The sequence below is a fragment of the Chelonia mydas genome, chromosome 19 (assembly GCF_015237465.2).
Source record: "Chelonia mydas isolate rCheMyd1 chromosome 19, rCheMyd1.pri.v2, whole genome shotgun sequence".
In the NCBI taxonomy this organism is placed as follows: domain Eukaryota; kingdom Metazoa; phylum Chordata; order Testudines; family Cheloniidae; genus Chelonia; species Chelonia mydas.
In genome coordinates, this window is record NC_051259.2 from 8,283,941 (window position 1) to 8,301,772 (window position 17,832).

At 48.0% G+C, this 17,832-nt stretch overlaps 1 protein-coding gene across 7 annotated transcripts in view; it reads left to right on the forward strand.

The window, feature by feature from the left end:
• GRHL3 (grainyhead like transcription factor 3) overlaps positions 1-17,832 on the forward strand; it is an 82,983-nt gene that overhangs the window by 63,156 nt on the left and 1,995 nt on the right. For all 7 annotated transcript variants that reach the window (XM_043532320.1, XM_043532319.1, XM_043532322.1 and 4 more), the window contains 8 exons: positions 1,004-1,098; positions 3,430-3,588; positions 5,579-5,657; positions 7,270-7,403; positions 9,004-9,041; positions 9,730-9,818; positions 10,094-10,179; positions 11,465-11,529. In XM_043532320.1, coding sequence (XP_043388255.1) covers positions 1,004-1,098; positions 3,430-3,588; positions 5,579-5,657; positions 7,270-7,403; positions 9,004-9,041; positions 9,730-9,818; positions 10,094-10,179; positions 11,465-11,529 — 745 coding nt within the window. The remainder of the gene's footprint in view (positions 1-1,003; positions 1,099-3,429; positions 3,589-5,578; positions 5,658-7,269; positions 7,404-9,003; positions 9,042-9,729; positions 9,819-10,093; positions 10,180-11,464; positions 11,530-17,832) is intronic.

Sequence of the window (17,832 nt, forward strand, 5' to 3'; positions counted from 1 at the left end):
TGCAGCAGAGCGAGGTGGGGGCTGTTGAGCACCAGGTTATGGCTCCTTGATACTCTGCTCTAGAACTGACCGCAGTGCAGGTTAGAACAGCCGGGGTGGCTGCTCTAAATTATGCCAGCTGACAAAAGTTCCTAAGGGACCATTCCCTGGCTGGGAATAGTCAGAGCACAGTGCACTCCAACCGCTACTCCCTCCCACCCCAACGCCATCCTTTCCACCTCCAACACATCACCTGCACTGGGAGCTATGGGAAGGTGTGGTGGGGAGGTTCATGAACTTGTTCTGTGCCTGCTGGAGTCTTTCCCAAGCTGGCGGTTTCTGCAGCAAGGCAGTTATGGCCAGTCTCCACTCCCTTTGCACCCCAGGCAGCACAAAGGAAGCAGAGTGAGTCAAAGAATCTGGCCCTAGGAATTAGTCCGAGTCCTGCCACGAGCTCAGATTCTTGTAGTCATTTGCACCTGTAAAAAGCTGCTGCTCTGATCTAGCAGAGATCTACAGTCACTTTTCACAGGTGTAAATAACAGGTTCAACCACTCAGCACCATTGGCTCTTCTGTGGCCTGTTCCTTAACCTCTGTGCACCTGAGTTGATCCAACTGTATAAAGAACGAAACACCTATCTCGTGTGTGGGGAGGCTGAAGTGATGCTCTGACAGCTATTTTAGAAATGCAAAGCACTTGTGATGCAGTGGTGTGTTTGTGTACGCAACTCAGGACCGGCTGTGCCCATGGCACGATTGTATACCCCAGGACTGGCTGTGCCCATGGGACGATTCTGCCCGGCCCCCTGAACACGTGCACTGAAGGTGCCCTTTTGTAGAACACAAGGGCATCCTCCACACGGCGGGACCTCCCATGCACTGTACGAGCGAGGTCACGCCACACAGAAGACGCCATTTTGCATGCATGTGTAGAACCGCATGCCTGACTAAAAACGTCATGGCGGCCACTGAAGTGACTAGTTTGGCAGTCAAAGGGTAAATCATGCGTTAAATGCGTTTCAGCCGACTGTAAAGAAAACTTCAACACAGTGCAGCACATTGACGAGATGGCATACAACGCTTTGTCCTTCGTGTGGAACGCTAACGAAGAAGCAAAGGTATGATCCAATCACGGAGGGGAAAGGAGAGGGCTTGTTCTGAGGCAGTTACAGTACACCTGTCTCTGAGCTGAGCACATCTTTTTCCCCTCAGCTGAACGAGAAATGGGGTTTCGAATCCAAAAATCTATTTCTCGTCACTGACCCTGTTTATTTACCAGGGTAGTGGGGGAGAGCCCCCTGCTTTTCTGTATGCTTAAGCATCACCACTAGCTAATAAACATTACGCTTACAGCTCAGACAGGCCTGGATCTGTTTTTCTAGTGCTGATGGGTTTTTAAGTCCGAAGAAAGCCTTTTTCATCAGAGGTCAGGGCCAGGCATATAGGCAAAGCATGTTTAAAAAAAAAACCCAGAAAACAACCCCTCCCCAAAAGCTTAAGGAACAAGAACCCTCCTCCAGATTGATGCAGTAATAGCCAAACGGCATTCCCTGTGCAGGAGATCAGCTAGATGGTCCCAATGATTCCTTTTGGTGTTAAAATCTATGAGATTTTCTTACCGACATCGGAGCTTAACACAGCAGGGAAAGTTCTGGTCTCCCGTGTGTCTGCTCAGACCAGGTCCCCATTAGTACTTTGTGTTACCAGCTTCAGTCAGAAGGTGAAAGGAGCGTCAACAAACAAACAAGCCCAGAGAAAACAGGCCAGAAAGGAAAAGAAACCTGGATCTCTTAAATGAGTAGCTTGGGGAACCTTTGGTTTGCTCTGGGGTCTCCACAGAGCCCTGCTTTCCGCCCAAAGGCGACCGTTGTCTTTTACAACCCCAAGAGGTTAACAAATGCCTCCAAGGCCCGGTTGTCAAGAATGGAAATATGCCAGGTATGCAGCAAGCCCTTGGGGGCACCGCAGCCAAACACAATTTAGCTGTTACCAGAAACTTTGGTCCGCACGCTGGCCTGGGGCTACTTCAGCGTGAGACTTCAGAGAGCTGAAAAGTCTGGGAGCTGCCAAGAGAGGCCAGCTATATAGGGCTGTCTGTAGTACTTCTTACACGAGTTGTCATTCATAATTCTTCTTCTTGCCGCTACGCTTAATGCAACAGATAAGTGGCTTCTTTTCGGTCTAGAAGTATTGGCTAGGCCTGACTTCAGGGTCAGATCCTCCGCACAGGCCCCATTAAGTTGTGCTGATTTACACCATCTGAGGGAACTGGTCCTAGTATTTGTCTCCAAAAACTCCAGGGAAAATATCCGGGTTGCACAGATGAGTTTGTAGTTTGGAATTGGAACTAAGGCTGTGTGAGTGCCCAGCGTTCTCTTCACATTTCCCACCGCAGATAGCTCTATTCAGACAGTGATGCCTGAGACAGGTTTCAGGATGAGTTATTTATTTAACTAACAAGGACTGTAGGTGCTGGAAATAGGGGGTCTGAGGGTCCTGTTGGAATTTTGCAACAGCACTATGGCTCCCAATACAAGAGTTGCAGAAGCCTCCTGGTGCTGCCGCACCCCGTGGCTTGAAGTGGTTTCCATCATATCCAAGGCTTAGAGTTTGGTTCCATGGCTCTCAGCACCCCCCCACTATACTAATTCTTCCAGCCCCCCTGCCAAGGACTAATTTCCAAAGGGAGCCCAGTCGTGCGGTGATCTAGCTTGCCTCCGTCTCTGCAACTGTCTCCTGTCTGTGTGTAACAAAGGGGCGTGCCCGAGTCCAACGGGCAGCGTCGCCACCCAACGGAAATCTCAGTGAGAACATTCGCAGGCAAACGTGAAGCCTGACCCAAGGCCCGCTGAAGGTGACTGGAGCGTTCCTGTCGCCTTAATAGCGCTCAGGGAGGCCTTTGGCAGGGTTGTGAGGAACAGGTTGCAACATCATTAGAACATCCAACTTGTCCAAACCAAAGTGTCCCTCTGGATGGATGGTACCATCTGCGGGGAGTAGGCTGTGAAGAGCAGATGGGAAGATGTGGGGAGGGGAGATCTCTTTATTATAGCACAGAGGTGAGAGGCAGCATGTGGTCGTGATGGGGAATGTAGTGAGTGCAGCCCTAAGGTCAGATTCTCCATCGCCCTGCATCTGGGGCAGCCATTTACACCAGTGCAGAGAGGGCATGCAGCACGACTGAATCAGAATAATAGTGTTAAGCCCACTCCTGGCTGGTGTAAATGACTGCATGCAGGCAGTGCAGGGCAGCAGAGAATCTGCTAGATCTAAGCTGGTGAGGAGTGGTTGGGTACTTGCTGGATGAAAGTTGGGAAGGCTGGAGGGATGAATCTCTGAAGAAACCGAAGAGTCAATTGTCCTCTGATGACGTCCTTCCCTCTGTCATTTAAAATCCCGGGATTGCAGGTTAGCATTCAAGCTGTGCCATTCTCCCTTCTTATCTGCAGGTTTTTATTGGGGTGAATTGTCTGAGTACAGACTTCTCCTCCCAGAAAGGAGTGAAGGGCGTCCCTTTAAACCTCCAGATTGACACCTACGACTGCGGCCCTGGGACAAGCCGGCTGGTGCACCGAGCTGTCTGCCAGATCAAGATCTTCTGCGATAAGGTAGACGGCTTCTCCCTCCCTTGGGAGAACTGCTTCCAGAGAATTTTATACTCACTCCAAACTAGCACAAAAGACTTGGAGCCACTGAATGAGTTGGCAAGGATGAGAACCCTGAATAGACAGGTTCAGCCATCTCGGTGAGAAGAGACTGATTTAGCCAGTGTGTCTGGATCACTGAGCTTGCAGAAGTTAGAGATGGACAGAGCTGTTGGAGGATCTAATCCATCCCTGGCCAAAGTAGGATTCTGCCCTGTAACTTATTCTCTAGTCCTATCAAAGACTCAAGAGTTGAGACTTTCCCCACTCCCTTTGGAGGCTGATTTGCAGTCTTGTAGCTCTCAGGGTTTGGTTTTCCTGATGTTTAGCCCACATTTTCCATTTTAAAAGGGGGTGGTTTTTTCTTAACTTTAGAAATATCAGGAGGGCCTGGTCTTATTCTCCTGAAAGACCTCTGGGAGGTGTTCAGGCTGTTTACTGTGAGTTCCTGCCCCTTGGGAAGTGGAATTTTTTTAACAAGGGCTTCCATTATCCTAAGTGTTAATTAGTCAATGAAGTTAACTGTGTATTAATTAAAAAAAGATGTACGTAATTTGACTAATAATTCCCTCCCCTTTCAATTGGTCACATTTTACGCTCTTAAAATTCCACTAGTTTTCCAGTCACCACAGAGTCTTCCACTCTGAGGCGGATCAAGTGCAAAGTCAGGTGCTCAGACCCCATGGTGATGGGTAGATGGTGTGTCATATTTAACTCAGCGGGGGGCATTGTGGCCTAGTGGATGAAGCACGTACAGGACTAGGGCTCAGGAAACCTGGGTTCTATTCCTGCTCCGCTACTGGCCTTCTGGGTGATGTTGGGCAAGTCACTTCCCCTATCTGTACCTCAGTTTCCCCATCTATAAAATACTTCTCTCCCTTTGTAAACTGCTTTGAGATCTACTGATGAAAAGTGCAATGTAAGAACAAGGTGGTTTTATTATTAAAAGAAAAGGACAACAAAAATTATTAGGGGCATGGAACAGCTTCCGATATCAGGAGAGATTAATAAGATTGGAAAAGAGACGACTAAGGGGGATATGATTGAGGTCTATAAAATCATGACTGGGGTAGAGAAAGTAAATAAGGAAGTGTTATTTACTCCTTCTTATAACACAAGAACTAGGGGTCACCAAATGAAATGAATAGGCAGCAGGTTTAAAACAAACAAAAGGAAGTATTTCTTCACACAGTGCACAGTCAATCTGTGGAACTCTTTGCCAGAGGATGTTGTGAAGGCCAAGACTATAACAGGGTTCAAAAAAGAACCAGATAAGTTCAGTGAGAGTACGTCCATCAATGGCTATTAGCCAGGATGGGCAGGGATGGTGTCCCTAGCCTCTGTTTGCCGGAAGCTGGGAATGGGCGACGGGATGGATCACTTGACGATTCCCTGTTCCGTTCATTGCCTCTGGGGCACCTGGCTTTGGCCACTGTCAGAGGACAGGAAACTGGGCTAGATAGACTTTTGATCTGACCCAGTATGACTGTTCTTATGTTCTTAAAAGGCTCGTTGACTGGACCTTTTCAAACCTTGCTGTGCCCTCACAAACAGAACATTGTTTCTGTGCCAGTGCTGCTGTTATGGAGACTGACAGGGTTAGCGGCCTTTTTTTGATCCCCATTTAAGAGGCAAATGTCCAGTAAAAACAGCAACAATGGGCCAGATTCTCTGCTGATGCGCAATTTCCGCTGAAGGCAGTGGAGTTGCACCAGCAGGGAATTTAGCCCAATCTTCTTAGCATATTAAAAGGTAAAGGTAAGATGTGATCCAAGCCCAGACCTGGGAGTTCGGACACCTCAGTGCTGATCCCAGCTCTGAGACAGTCTTGTCCTTTGGCCTTGGGTAAGTCACTTAGCCCCTCTGGGCCTCAGTTTCCCAGGGATGTTTGCTGTAAAGCAGAGTACTGTTAACACTATACCTGGTGCTAATTTTTGCCTCACCTTCCCCACAGGGAGCAGAGAGGAAAATGCGAGACGATGAGCGCAAGCAGTTCAGAAGGAAAGGGAAATGCCTGGACTCCAATAACAATGGTTAGTATAAGGACTAGTGACCGGGAGGGTACAAGGGGCCTGATCCAAAGCCCACTAAAGTCAATAGGAGTCTTTCCACTGACGCCAGTGAGCTCTGGATCAGGCCCAGAGTGAGTCGGTAAACAGTGTACTAGGATGAGATCTACCCAAACTAGCATCAGAGCCAGAAAACAGTGTGTGCCCAGGACAGGGAGACAGGAGAACCTGGGCTCTCTGCCGCTGACGCACTGTGTAGCCTGGAGCAATTTGCTCAGATCCTGCAGAGATGGACGGAGATTAAGTGCTTAGATGGACAGATAGACCTAACCTCTCTCTGAGTCTCACTGTCCCAGCGATGATACCTGCCTGAGCGAGGTGTTGGGAGGATTTATTAGTCCTGGCTGGGAACGCTTTGAAAAAGTTGAGCACTGTCTGAGAGCTGAGAACTGGGCTAATGCGTCGCTCCCATTGGAATGTGAAATAATGTAACGCGGGTGAAGAGAGTGTGAAACAGGGATTTGTTATGTTACTTACCACAGCCCTGTCCTTCCTAATGCAATGCAATATTCGACAATTGTTGCTTGTGCAAGCCTATTCGAGCAGGGCAGGTGTAGGGCACGCACTAGAGCCAACAGACAGCGGGGGATAACAAAAGACAGATGGTTCCTTCATGAGGAGGTCCGGGGAGGCTGGGTGGCTCATTCTCTGCACGCCGCATCGCTTGTCCCCCCTCGGGTGTCGGTTCCAAGGTCAGTCGTTCCTGTCTGATGGCCGGGGGTCCAAGGGCAATGAGATGGTCTTGGGCCTGTTGAATGGGCACCTAGAGGCGGTTCCTTCAAGTCATGAGTGAGGCGTGTGAGCTCGCACCTGCTATACCCATTCTGGGGTTAAATGGGGCTTGTCTCCAGAGCTGTTAACCTCCTCCTGGTGGGGACCAACGCCGGCCGTCTCTCAGTCTGGGAGGAGGAAGCTGGGTGAGCAGGAGGGTTCTCTGCCTCTGTGGGACTTTTTTCTGGTCCCATGTCCATGCATGCAACCAAGCACATTTGCTCTGGGCAGCATCCACTGACTCTTTGGACTTGGTCTCAGTGCAGTGGGTGCTGTCTGAGGTTCTCTGCTCAGTGTCTCCTTCTGGTTCGCTCATTTTGTGACCTGCATCCCCATTCCTGTTTTATTTTTTGTTGCCCATGCTCACTTGATGTCTGGGTTCTGTGGCCCCTCCCTCATCTGTGCCAGCGGGGCCTTTTGATCTGGTAGGCTCCAGCCAGCGCTCCTCCTCGTCAGGTCGGCTAGTGTCTTTCACCGGCATGAATGGCTCTTCCAATAAGGACAAATAAAATAAAACCTCCTTTGGAAACAGTTAAGGGTAAAAGCTATGAACTGTCCTAAATTTGCGCACCAACCTCATCCATCTATGGATGAGAGTTAGGGCTTTATTCACCGCTCATTAAGAAATATCTTGTGTTTCATGCACTCTGTATGAGTAACACGTGAGTAACTCTTAAAGCTTTGGGCTGTTTGTTCTCAGTGCATGTGCATGAATCTCTGTCATAACGTGACAGCTCCCACTGATGCGAGGAAGCTGCAGACTGGCAAAGCTTTTCTGAAATGAGATTTCCTGTTGTTCCCGTAGGTTTGAAAGGCTGTTTGCTGTCTGGCTTTCGAGGGAACGAAATCACATTCCTCAGGCCGGAGACGGATTTAGAAACTGAGCCGGTCTTGTTTATTCCAAATGTCCATTTTTCAAATCTTCAGAGATGTGGTGTGGTAAGTCCTTGTTAAAACATCCCCCGAACACACACGCACACAAACATCTCCCGAAGACACACACACACATATAACTTGAAAGCTGGGTCAGTGGAGTGGGTCCTAGAGACACTAATTGCATCGTGTACAGGAAAAGAACCAACAGCATCAATTTTATTAACTAACAATTTCAAGGCCAAGGGAGATTTAATTTGGGGAAAAGTGAACTTGAGGAAAAGGTTTTTTCAAGAAGGGCTGTATAAGGATTACCTGCAAATTTGCACAGTGGATTGAGCTGGAAAGAGTAAAAGCATTTTCAGAAAATGACCTCTAGCAAAATTCCTCCATTCAAAACACCTCCATCTGTGGGATATCCCTCAGCTTCTCCCCTGCCTCTCTCTGTGTTCCCATGTTTCAGAGTAGCAGCCGTGTTAGTCTGTATTCGCAAAAAGAACAGGAGTACTTGTGGCACCTTAGAGACGAACCAATTTATTTGAGCATAAGCTTTCGTGAGCTACAGTTCACATCTGATGAAGTGAGCTGTAGCTCATGAAAGCTTATGCTCAAATAAATTGGTTAGCCTCTAAGGTGCCACAAGTACTCCTTTTCTTTCTGTGTTCCCAATGATCCTCCCTCCAGCTGGGAAGAGCTGGGCTTCACAAGTGATCAGTAGTGCTCCAGAGGCTATCACTCAGGAAGTTGAGTTGCCACCTGTCTGAATTTGTCCAAATGGGCAAATTCAGCCATGACAACATTGTGGCGTCCCGGCACCACGTCGTCTTGCAACAGGATGATATTTTGGTGCAACAGTGTTGAAGCTAGGGAACGGGAGAACTTGGTCTGCCACACCAGAATCTGCTGAGAAACCATGGGCTCTGGATTCAGAATTGATTGCGAGATTCAAGCTCTTTTTGGTTCTGACAAGATGTGTATTCTGGACTGTTGTCTGTGGGACAGGAATCACAGTGGATGAGACTCTATCAGGCTTTCACTTCGTCAGAAAGGCGTGGATGTGTGTTTGTTCTTTAATTACAGTTTCCTGGGGGAAATGACGGTATAAGAGGAAAAAATCATCCAACCTTTAAAACAAAAATATGAGCCGGGTTTGCAAACCTGAGACCAGCCCATGTTGTTCCATCCCCGGCTGAATTATTCTATTCCAGTGATGACAGCATTGTCATGCTACTGCATCACCCCACGGCACATCCCAACAAGGCATTTCACAGGCCCCCAAACTCCCGAATGTCCTGCAGATGGGTAGGCCCTTCCCACTGAAAAGGAGATAATGCTGCTCTACAAGGGATGCCAAGCTTCCCGCCAGACCAAGCAGCCGGGGATAAGCTAAGAATCCATTGCTGAAATCTTGGCTCCACTGAAGTCAATGGCAAAACTTCCCTGGATTTAAATGGAGCCAAGATTTCACCCCATATATGCACATCCCTCCCCTGAACCCTACACAGCCATATTCTGCCTTCAGCTGCATGGCTGTAGCCAAGGCCAGGATCGGGCCGTGATGTCGACGTGAGAATGAGGATCTTAGTGGGGAGCCCATCATGGGGCAGATTATGGGCTCTTTAAAACAAAATTTAAACTAAAACAATTTTTGTTCTTTTCATTCAAGGTGCTTCCTGCTGCTGCTGTTTCTAACAACGTTAACAGGTAGGAAAGGACACGTCTTTTTTGGACTTATCAATCTTTTCGCCTCTTCGGGCCAATAATTGTTTTGATACCTGTTGAGCTTAGCACACATACCAGCTACCTGCAGGTGCACCATCTGCCCGAACTGAAGTCTTCTATCATGTCACGGTGTGGAACGGCCTCTCATAACACACAGCCCCACCCCCCAAAAAGACTGCTGTAATGTTTCCTTTACCACCCCGAAAGGCTATTGGGGCTAATCGGGTGACGCGACAGGCTTAAAAATCAGAATGATCCCTGACTAGGCTCAGAAGGGCTAAGGTAGCCAAAGGCAGAGGCAGCTGTAAAGGAAGCTGAAAGGGAGAGAAACCCTTGCTTTCAAAATCACTGAGGTGGGAAGTTCAGATACCCGCCTTAGCCTGATCCAAAAGTCAGTGGAAAGACCCTCATTAACTTCAACAGCTTTTGGACCGGGCCCAATAATCCCGAGACTTTACATGTCTTTTGCCTGGGATGTAAAACCCTCACCGCTTGTGATCACTGAAGAGCCTGTTGCACTCAAGGAGAGGGGTGTTCTCCTCGGTGTCCTGGCCACAGTCCAGCTCCGGTAATGATTCTGTCACCGGTGTTTGGGAACCTCCGCTTTAACTGTTGGAAAGTTTGCTTCTGTCATACGTCTTCCTGATGGTCTCCTCTCGTGTTTACTTAGGTTGCCATTAAAACGGAGCTGTCCCTCCTTCTCGGATGAGTTTGACCCTTCACCTTCCAAACTAGCCAAAGAAGAAGATGCAAAGAGAGGTATTGTAATTATTGAGATTATCGTAGCACCAAGCAGCCCGAACCACAGCCCAGGCCCCCATGTTGCTAGGCGCGGGGCAAACACAGAACAAAGGGTCCCTGCCCCAAACAGCTTCCAGAACCTCCCCGATGGGAATTCAATTTGTTTGGCCAATGGTTCATCACTTGGCCCAACTCACTCAGGATCTTCATTTAAATGGGATCCTACAAGCTTTGGAAATGTGCTGCAAACACCTGCAACCAGTGGTTTAAAAGCTGCCTGTTGTCTGTCCCAGTCTTGTTATATGTGCGGAGGGAATCCGAGGAAGTATTCGATGCTCTCATGTTGAAGACGCCAGATCTCCAAGGACTCAGGAATGCTGTAAGTTTCGTGCCATGACTATGCCACATAAACTGCAGTGTGTTCTAGGAAATCTGTGCTCGGGAGGGTGTTAGAATTAACTCCCCGTGCAGGGGCTCAGCACAAGGACGGTGCACCACTTCTATCTCCCGTCTGCCCTATTTTGAGGATCTAAATGGTTCATGGGCCTTGTGCTAAGAATTCCAGCCCAGTGAAAAAGTCATCTGATGTGTTAAGAGCTGTGGCGTGAGAGGTGAGCTCTCTCCAGGCTTTTGTTCAGATCACAGTATAAAAGCCCTGGGATTCTCCTTTTATTACAGTGTTTTCATATTTTCAGCTGTAAAACATCCCTCACCGTTCCCTGGCTCTATCTGAGGGGGATCTGAAGTCAGGGCAAGTCTACCTGCTATCCACCTTGGGTTGGAATTTTCTGTTTGAGGAACACACAAGGCATATTTCTGTGATGATTATCAGAAGAATCCTCGATAACCCTAGCTCCTCTTTCGGGGGGTGGAATAAAACAAACAATAAACCTAAATGATCCAATGGTGCCTTTATGGCAGCGCTTTGGGTGGGGGTGGGAGGGAGGGCCTTTTGCTTTTGCGAACTTTTAAAAACCGAGCAGAGGCAGGTTGCAGAATGTCAGGTTATAGCTTCCTCACCCTGGCAATGCAGCCATAAACCTTCACAGAAAATGCTGCAGAATGAATGTAAAACTCTCCCTCAACTTCCGAACCTGCTCAGAGCATCATCAAAGTGCTTATGATGCTAGAAGCCTTTGCAGCTTGACCCAGAACTTCAGCAAAAGTCGTGATCGGAAGGGATTCAGGGCTATCGGAGTCAGACATGCACTTTCTGTTGGTAATGGGCAGCATCAAACCAAAAGCTATAAGGTGCAGAGGCTTTCCACAGGTGCATTAGTCTCTGTGCGCATGAAGTTGCAGGGCTGGGGCCCAAACAGACCAGATGGAGAAAGGAAGGGAAGGGGAACAGAGGTGACTTCCCAAGGTCACGTACCGCTTCTGTGGTGGAGCCAGGAGTTAACACCCAGGTCTCCTGATTCCCATTCAACCGTGCAGCATCAGCAAAAGGCCAGGTTACTGTAGTAACCCCAGTATAAGCCGCAGTGTGGTCGATCATTGCTCTAGCATTTTTTTTATAAGGAGGTGGCGAAGGGGAGTGGGGGGAGAATTCCTCCAGTGAGGAGTGACCCAAAGGCAAAGATCCCTTTTATTTTATCTGCTGGAATTTCATTTTGAATGTGCAAAAAAAAAAAGATTGTAAAGTGTCACGTTTTCTCCTGCAGATTTCAGAAAAATATGGGCTGCCTGAAGAAAGCATCTATAAAGTCTATAAAAAATGCAAACGCGGGTAAGCAAATCTCTGATCTGCATTTGCACTGGGCGCCTAGGATCTTTGTACCCTTTGGTGCCCTGCCACAGGATGAAACCGTATTTTAACAAGATAATAAATATCAAAGCTATGTGAGGTCTGTGCCATTTGGAGCATGTAAAACACAGAATTCTTTCTGCCCTTTAAAGATTTGGGATAACGTTTGTTTGTACTAACTTTATTTTGAGTGGTGAAGGCTCCTCGGGAAGGGTGTGTGTGAGGGGGAGTTGGCTGGGTGGTTTAATGGAGGATCTCTCAGAATGAAAGCCTGAGCTTAGAGTGAATTTATCTTATCTCAATCTGCAAGGGACAAATGTTTGCTTCTCACAACTAGTGTGCATAACTGGCATCAGGCCTTGCCCGGATCAGGACTGGCCAGTGTGGAGTCTGACTAGCCTGTTGGGCTGCAGAGAAAACAGCAGGGTTAGAAAGCTTTGCATTGTGTTCCACTGACTCTTCACAAGGGTTAGGTACAAACAGGGCACCTCCTCTCCCAGTTTTGCCAACTCATCAGCCATCATTCGCTACTGGAATGATCCACAGCCATGGGAGTCCTTCCTGGACTCCGGTAGGTGATGGTCAGACCCTACATATGAACACGCACCCAGAATTTATAGATGCCCCTGACAGAATGAACGTTAACATGGATTTAGACATACATTCCTGCCTTGATTAAGAAAAGGATTTGTATCTCCTGCTGAAAGCAACACTATGAAAACGTGTTGTTCTTTGATGCATTGGTTTGATGTGCTAGGGACAACAGGCCCTGTCTAGAGCAACCTTCCAAGCCTGAGGTAAGTCAGTGGTAATGAAGGTTGTTACCATCTGTTGGTGGTTTGGTGGCTCATGTGAAATGAGTCAGAGGGGGTGAGTCTCACCTGGTTCCAGCATGTTCACATCACAAACCACATCACCACCTCTGTAGGTACTAGCTGGCTCCCAGTGTTGATAGTCCCAAGGATTGACTAACCCCTAGACTGAACTCCCTTCTCTCCCCTATAGGTGGTCCCTCCAGATCATGGTTAAGGTACATTGGGCAAGATCATCAGCTGGTGTAAACTGGTGTCACTGCATTGACATGAATGGAGCTATGCAAATTCTCACCAGCTGATGATCTGCCAATCCAATATGGAATTCAATGGAAGATAAAAATTCAGGGATGATGTAAAAAATTTCCAAGAGGTCTCTGAGAACTTTGGGCTCCATCTCCACTAACACTGGAATGAATGAGACTGGGAAAGTCCTCTTAGAGTCTGCCTTTGATAACCACACAGGGTTTGTGAAGGCAGCTTTAGTCAATGTCCATGTTGGACAGTATTTTACTCTGGTACTTTTGATTCACACCTTTGCCTGTTAGCTGTTACAGATGGCTCCTTAATGACTTCCTGGAAACAAGCCGGTGGCCTTTTAGCTCCCAGGGTTGAGTTGTCCAAGAGTTTCCTTCAATGACTTCAGAAGAGTAAAACTGTCATCATGGTGATGTCTGCACATCCTGCCATGGCAGTGTGGGAGATTAACTTCAAGGACAGCTCTGTCCCTACCCTGCCCTACAAAGTGATGGGAGGATTTTTCACACAACGCACAACTGGCCATTGCCAGGGGATGCTGTAAAAGCCAAACAATTATTTGGGTTGAAAAAAGAACTGGATATGTTCATGGCAGACAGGTCTATCAATGGCTATCAGCCAAGATGGTCAGGGATGTCACCCCGTGCTCTTGGTGTCCCTCAGCCTGACAACCAGAAATTGGGAGTGGAAGACAAGGGTAGCTCACTCCATAACTACCCTGCTCTGTACACTCCCCCTGAAGCTCAGGTATGAGCCACTGTTGGAGACACAATATTGGGCAAGATGGACAATGGGTGACCCACTGTGGCAGCTCTTATGGGAATAGACACTTTGAGGGGTATGCAGCACTGTCAGCTTGTTCTCAGCTGATCATTTGATACTGTAATAAAGCTCATGAGAACGGGTTTGCCATGCAGCAGGACTCTCACTAATCTTCTGTCAAAGGGCTCATGTTGCCAGACAAAGACTACGTCGAGTGCACTTTCATTGTGCCCTACCCACCTCTGAGGTGCTTGTTGTGTCTGGAAAACCCTGGTCCTGGGCCACCAAGCTGCAGCTTGACGTTATTGTGTACTGTTGTAATTATAACTTGGGAGCAACGAACAGCAAATAATAGCAATGCCCTCCTCAGAGACGGAGCAAATAGCTTTGTTAAGCTGCCATTGTCTGAAAAGGGAGGCTTTGATTGTTGAAGTTGAAGGATCCCTCCTAGCCACGAGGTGATCCTTTGCCTGGAAAGAGATCAAGAATTTCACCTGAAGTTATTGTACAGCATCTTGCTTTCTTTGCTAAGTGACCCCAGAGAAAAAAGTTGAAGATTGGAGCTGGCGCCGCAGGTGGGAGATTGGGTTGTTTTGTAACCAAACTATGTGCAAAGTGTGATTTTGAGGTGTAATCAGACCTGACAGGGAACACCCCCCCGATGACAAACATGTCTCCCCTACGTGGAAGAGCTTGTGCTTAGGCAAGGTTGGGGGAGCCTGGGGAAAGGGCTTCTGGGAATCAGCCTTTTCTTAGTTTAGACTGTAAGTGATTCTTGGAGGACCTCACTGAAGGTGAATCCAAACCCCAGTCAGTGATCTGCCTGAGCACGCCTACTGCTGCTCTCCTTTCGGTTCCCGGTTCAGCCCCAAAGCTGCTGCTTCGGAAATTCTCTTTCTAAGGTAACCTGTGACTGCCCCCAAGATGCTGGTGGGGGGGAGAGTTTTGCTGTGTTGAGAGTTTGCAGGGCAATATGGCACTTGCTGAACATAGCTTCTTTGCGGATCCTGCGCAGCTCTGGGGCATTAGCTGAAACACTCTTTAAACAGGCCTTGTTACTCCAGCATGCTGAGATATGTGCAGATAAAGCCAGCTCCTGCTCTCTGTTTTCCTAGCAGTCAGAGACACCGAGTTATAGCTGGCGTCTCTTGTACAGTTGAGGAAGTGTTAATCACATATGAAAAACCCTTCAGGGCTTGATCCCTATTGGCAATGGGCAGGATCCTCCACTGGTGTAAAATGGCATAGCTCTGTTGACTTTAATGGAGCGACATGGGTTTACACCAACTGGGGATCTGGCCCATTGATTTCAGTGGAGGGGTGCATCCCTGAGAACGAGCTAATTGCTATTTTCCAGAACGAGTTCTGAAATAAATAACTCTGAACCACTCCCTTCCCCCAATGAATGAGGAAAGACTCATCCACTGCCAGGCTTATTTTCGTAAATCTAGACAGCGAGTCCTCCACGCACACACAGCTATGATCGCACCTTGCAAGCACCAGGGACTGCCTGGAAAATGAATTAATTGTTTTTACTGGCACAGGGCCAGGTTTTAGCGCAGAGGGAGACAGGAGAATTAGATTGACGCCAGTTTGTGCATTAGGTGGTTTTGGTGACGGGGCTCCTGACAAGCGCCTAACAAGGCGGAAGAAACCGGCCCAGAATGTTGGCAGCGGCTAGCGTGTGCCGGGGGTAGGTTAAAGTGACTCTTGCTGCTGTCCCGTTCCGCTGAGGTCGGTGTGAGGAGGTCTGAGTGAAGTGGGCTTCCCGGGTGGGTCTTCTAACACGCTCGGCACTGGTGTCTGCCTGGCAGTTTGATATTGAGGTCAGTGGGAACAGAGCAACAAGCCCCGCGGGCGTCAGAAAATCCCATCCCACGGCTCAAGGCCCAGGTGCAGGAAGGTGATTCAATATGGGTGTAGTTTTCAGCAAACGGGTAGCCCTGACTGGGACCGGTCACATGCTTAGTGTTAGGAAGGAACCTGAGCCTGTTCCTGAATCAAGGCCTTAAGTGTCAGCTTGACAGCCCTGGAGGTTGGCATCTTCTATCCAAAGACCAAGATAGCATGGGCAGCAGCAGTGCTAGTCTCCCCCCCCACCCCCCACACACATCTGCCCTCCTCAGCCCTGACATGAAGAAGCTCCCTCTGAAAACCAGGGTAGCTCATCCCCTGTTCGTACCATCAATGGCCTCTCTGCTGAGACTGACCTCGGGGATGCCTCTTGTGATGTCGGCTCCAACCAGACATCAGATGGTAACTACGCTGTTACTGCTATCTTGGGTCAGAACTGACTATGCTACCTGGCTGTGTGAATCTGAGTCCCCTACGCAGATAAGTTCCTGTGAGGCTGGGGAAGAAAGGGTCCTGTCTGGTTGCGGCAACCACCTATAACTTGATTTTTGTTTGTTACTATATCTGATATGAAGTAATGAATACTTGGGAGATAGAATCAGCCAGGGGTTCTTATCCTTACCCAAATCAGAGGAACAAGGAAATTAAAAGGCAACACATGTAAAGCAGATCAAATGAAATACCATCATATCCAACTTGTAATTAACCTTTGGAACTCATTGCCACCAGTTATTGTTGAGCAAATATCTTACTCAGATGCAAACTCTGCTACAATCTATTAGATCTTAGGATATTGTGAAATGTTTCCTGCTCTCCTAGCCTTAATTTTCCTTTTGCACGATTTCATCCTATTGCTTCACCCTAAGCAATTCTCTTTTTCCTTGGCGTTTACTTTGTGGGCCTCAGCTGGTATAAACCAATGTGGCTCAGTGGAACAACCTTGATTTACCTGGATTTCTCTTCAGGACTTACCTGAGTCTTTTTGACTGAGAAATCGGACTGGAAACCCAATAGCATGAGGTTCGTGTGACTCCAACTGCCTTATGTCTAGGATGAATTGGAGAGAACTTGTGTAACTTTGTGTCCAAAGATTCTCCTTCCATGTTGGTCAAAAGTGCAGAGCAGCATGAAGAAAGTTGACCTAAATTTTCCCAGTCTCCCATAAAGCTTGTGTCTGATTCAGACCTAGATGAAGGTTCGATTCAGTTAATAGTTTTAATGTTACTCAGCATCTATAGTGGACCTTTCACCAGAGGGTTGCTAAATGCCTGATGTAGGCAGGTAGCGTCCCCATTCTACAGATGGGGAAACTGAGCTAATGCAGTGATTTGGTCAGTGTCACACAGGAAGTTGGTGGCAGAGCTGGGAATAGTCTCCCTGGCCCCCTGCTCTAACAACTGGACACACTTGCCTCTTTTTTGAGTCCGAATTGGCGTGTTCACCCACTCTTATCAGTGGGTAGCACTTTCAAAGCTGAAATAAGCCTGGGTGGGACAAGTCGCCTCCAGACTGGGTGCCTTTCCCAGCTGTAGGTGGATGAAATATGAAAGACTTTTTGGAGAGGCTTCATTTGTCATATAAAGTCATCTTGGTTTTCGGTTGCGTAAGGCAGCAGCGTGGGACACACCTGTGTGACACAGCCCTAGACTTCCACTCTGTGTTTAAAGCAGCATGCAGCTGTCTATATCTGGGATGACTGGAGTCGGCTTACAAAGCAGAACTCCTAGTACAAAAGTGGACAAGCAATTGAAGAATCTAAGAGGAGGGTTGGGGGATTTTGGCAGCTGGGTAGATTGTCATCCTACTCCATGACGGTTTTGTTTCTGCCCCTGCCCATCCACTCACCCTTCTATCTGCCCCTACAGCCTCTGGATCTCTGTCCTCTCCCATGTTCATTGCCAAAGAGGCTGGGACCTCCTTGTTGTGTTTGTGTAACAGCTACATGGCTCTGGACAAGTTACTTTGTGCCTCAGTTTTCCCATGGGTCATGTTTAATGCCCTCCACTGAAAGGCCCTAGATATAGGAAATCAACCTGCTTATAAAGCATTTTGAGATCTTCTGAAAAGTGCAGAGAAGAGCAAATTATTGAGCACCGGTCACAGTTCTAAAGCAAGTAATTAACAAATCTGAATGAAAAGGCAAAACTTGCCCCTTCACCTGCTTGATGCACTTCCCGTTTCAAAGGCAATCTGACATTCCTTGGATTCTGCACTGTCTTAGAATGGATGGGCCAGATGCTCTGGTGCTGTCAACTGATGTATCTCCATTGGCTGCCAAGGGACTTTGATGATTTACACCCCCTGAGGGTCTGTCCTGTCCTCTGTGCCTGACAAATTACTAGATTTGCTGGAAACTGACGCCTCTTATTTCTGAGTATTGCACAGTTAATGCTATTGCCCCATTAATGATCCCAGTAGAGACCTGGAGGGAACGTGCTCTGTGCAATGAAAGACGGTTTGTTCTCTTTGCCCCTTCCAAACGGTTACAAGCTCCTCCTGTGATTTATGGGAACGTAGCTGTGTGAGGCCCTGTGACATCAATTATATTTTAATGAGGAACTCTGGTATGACGGGGAGCCATGGCCTTGGCTTTAAATCA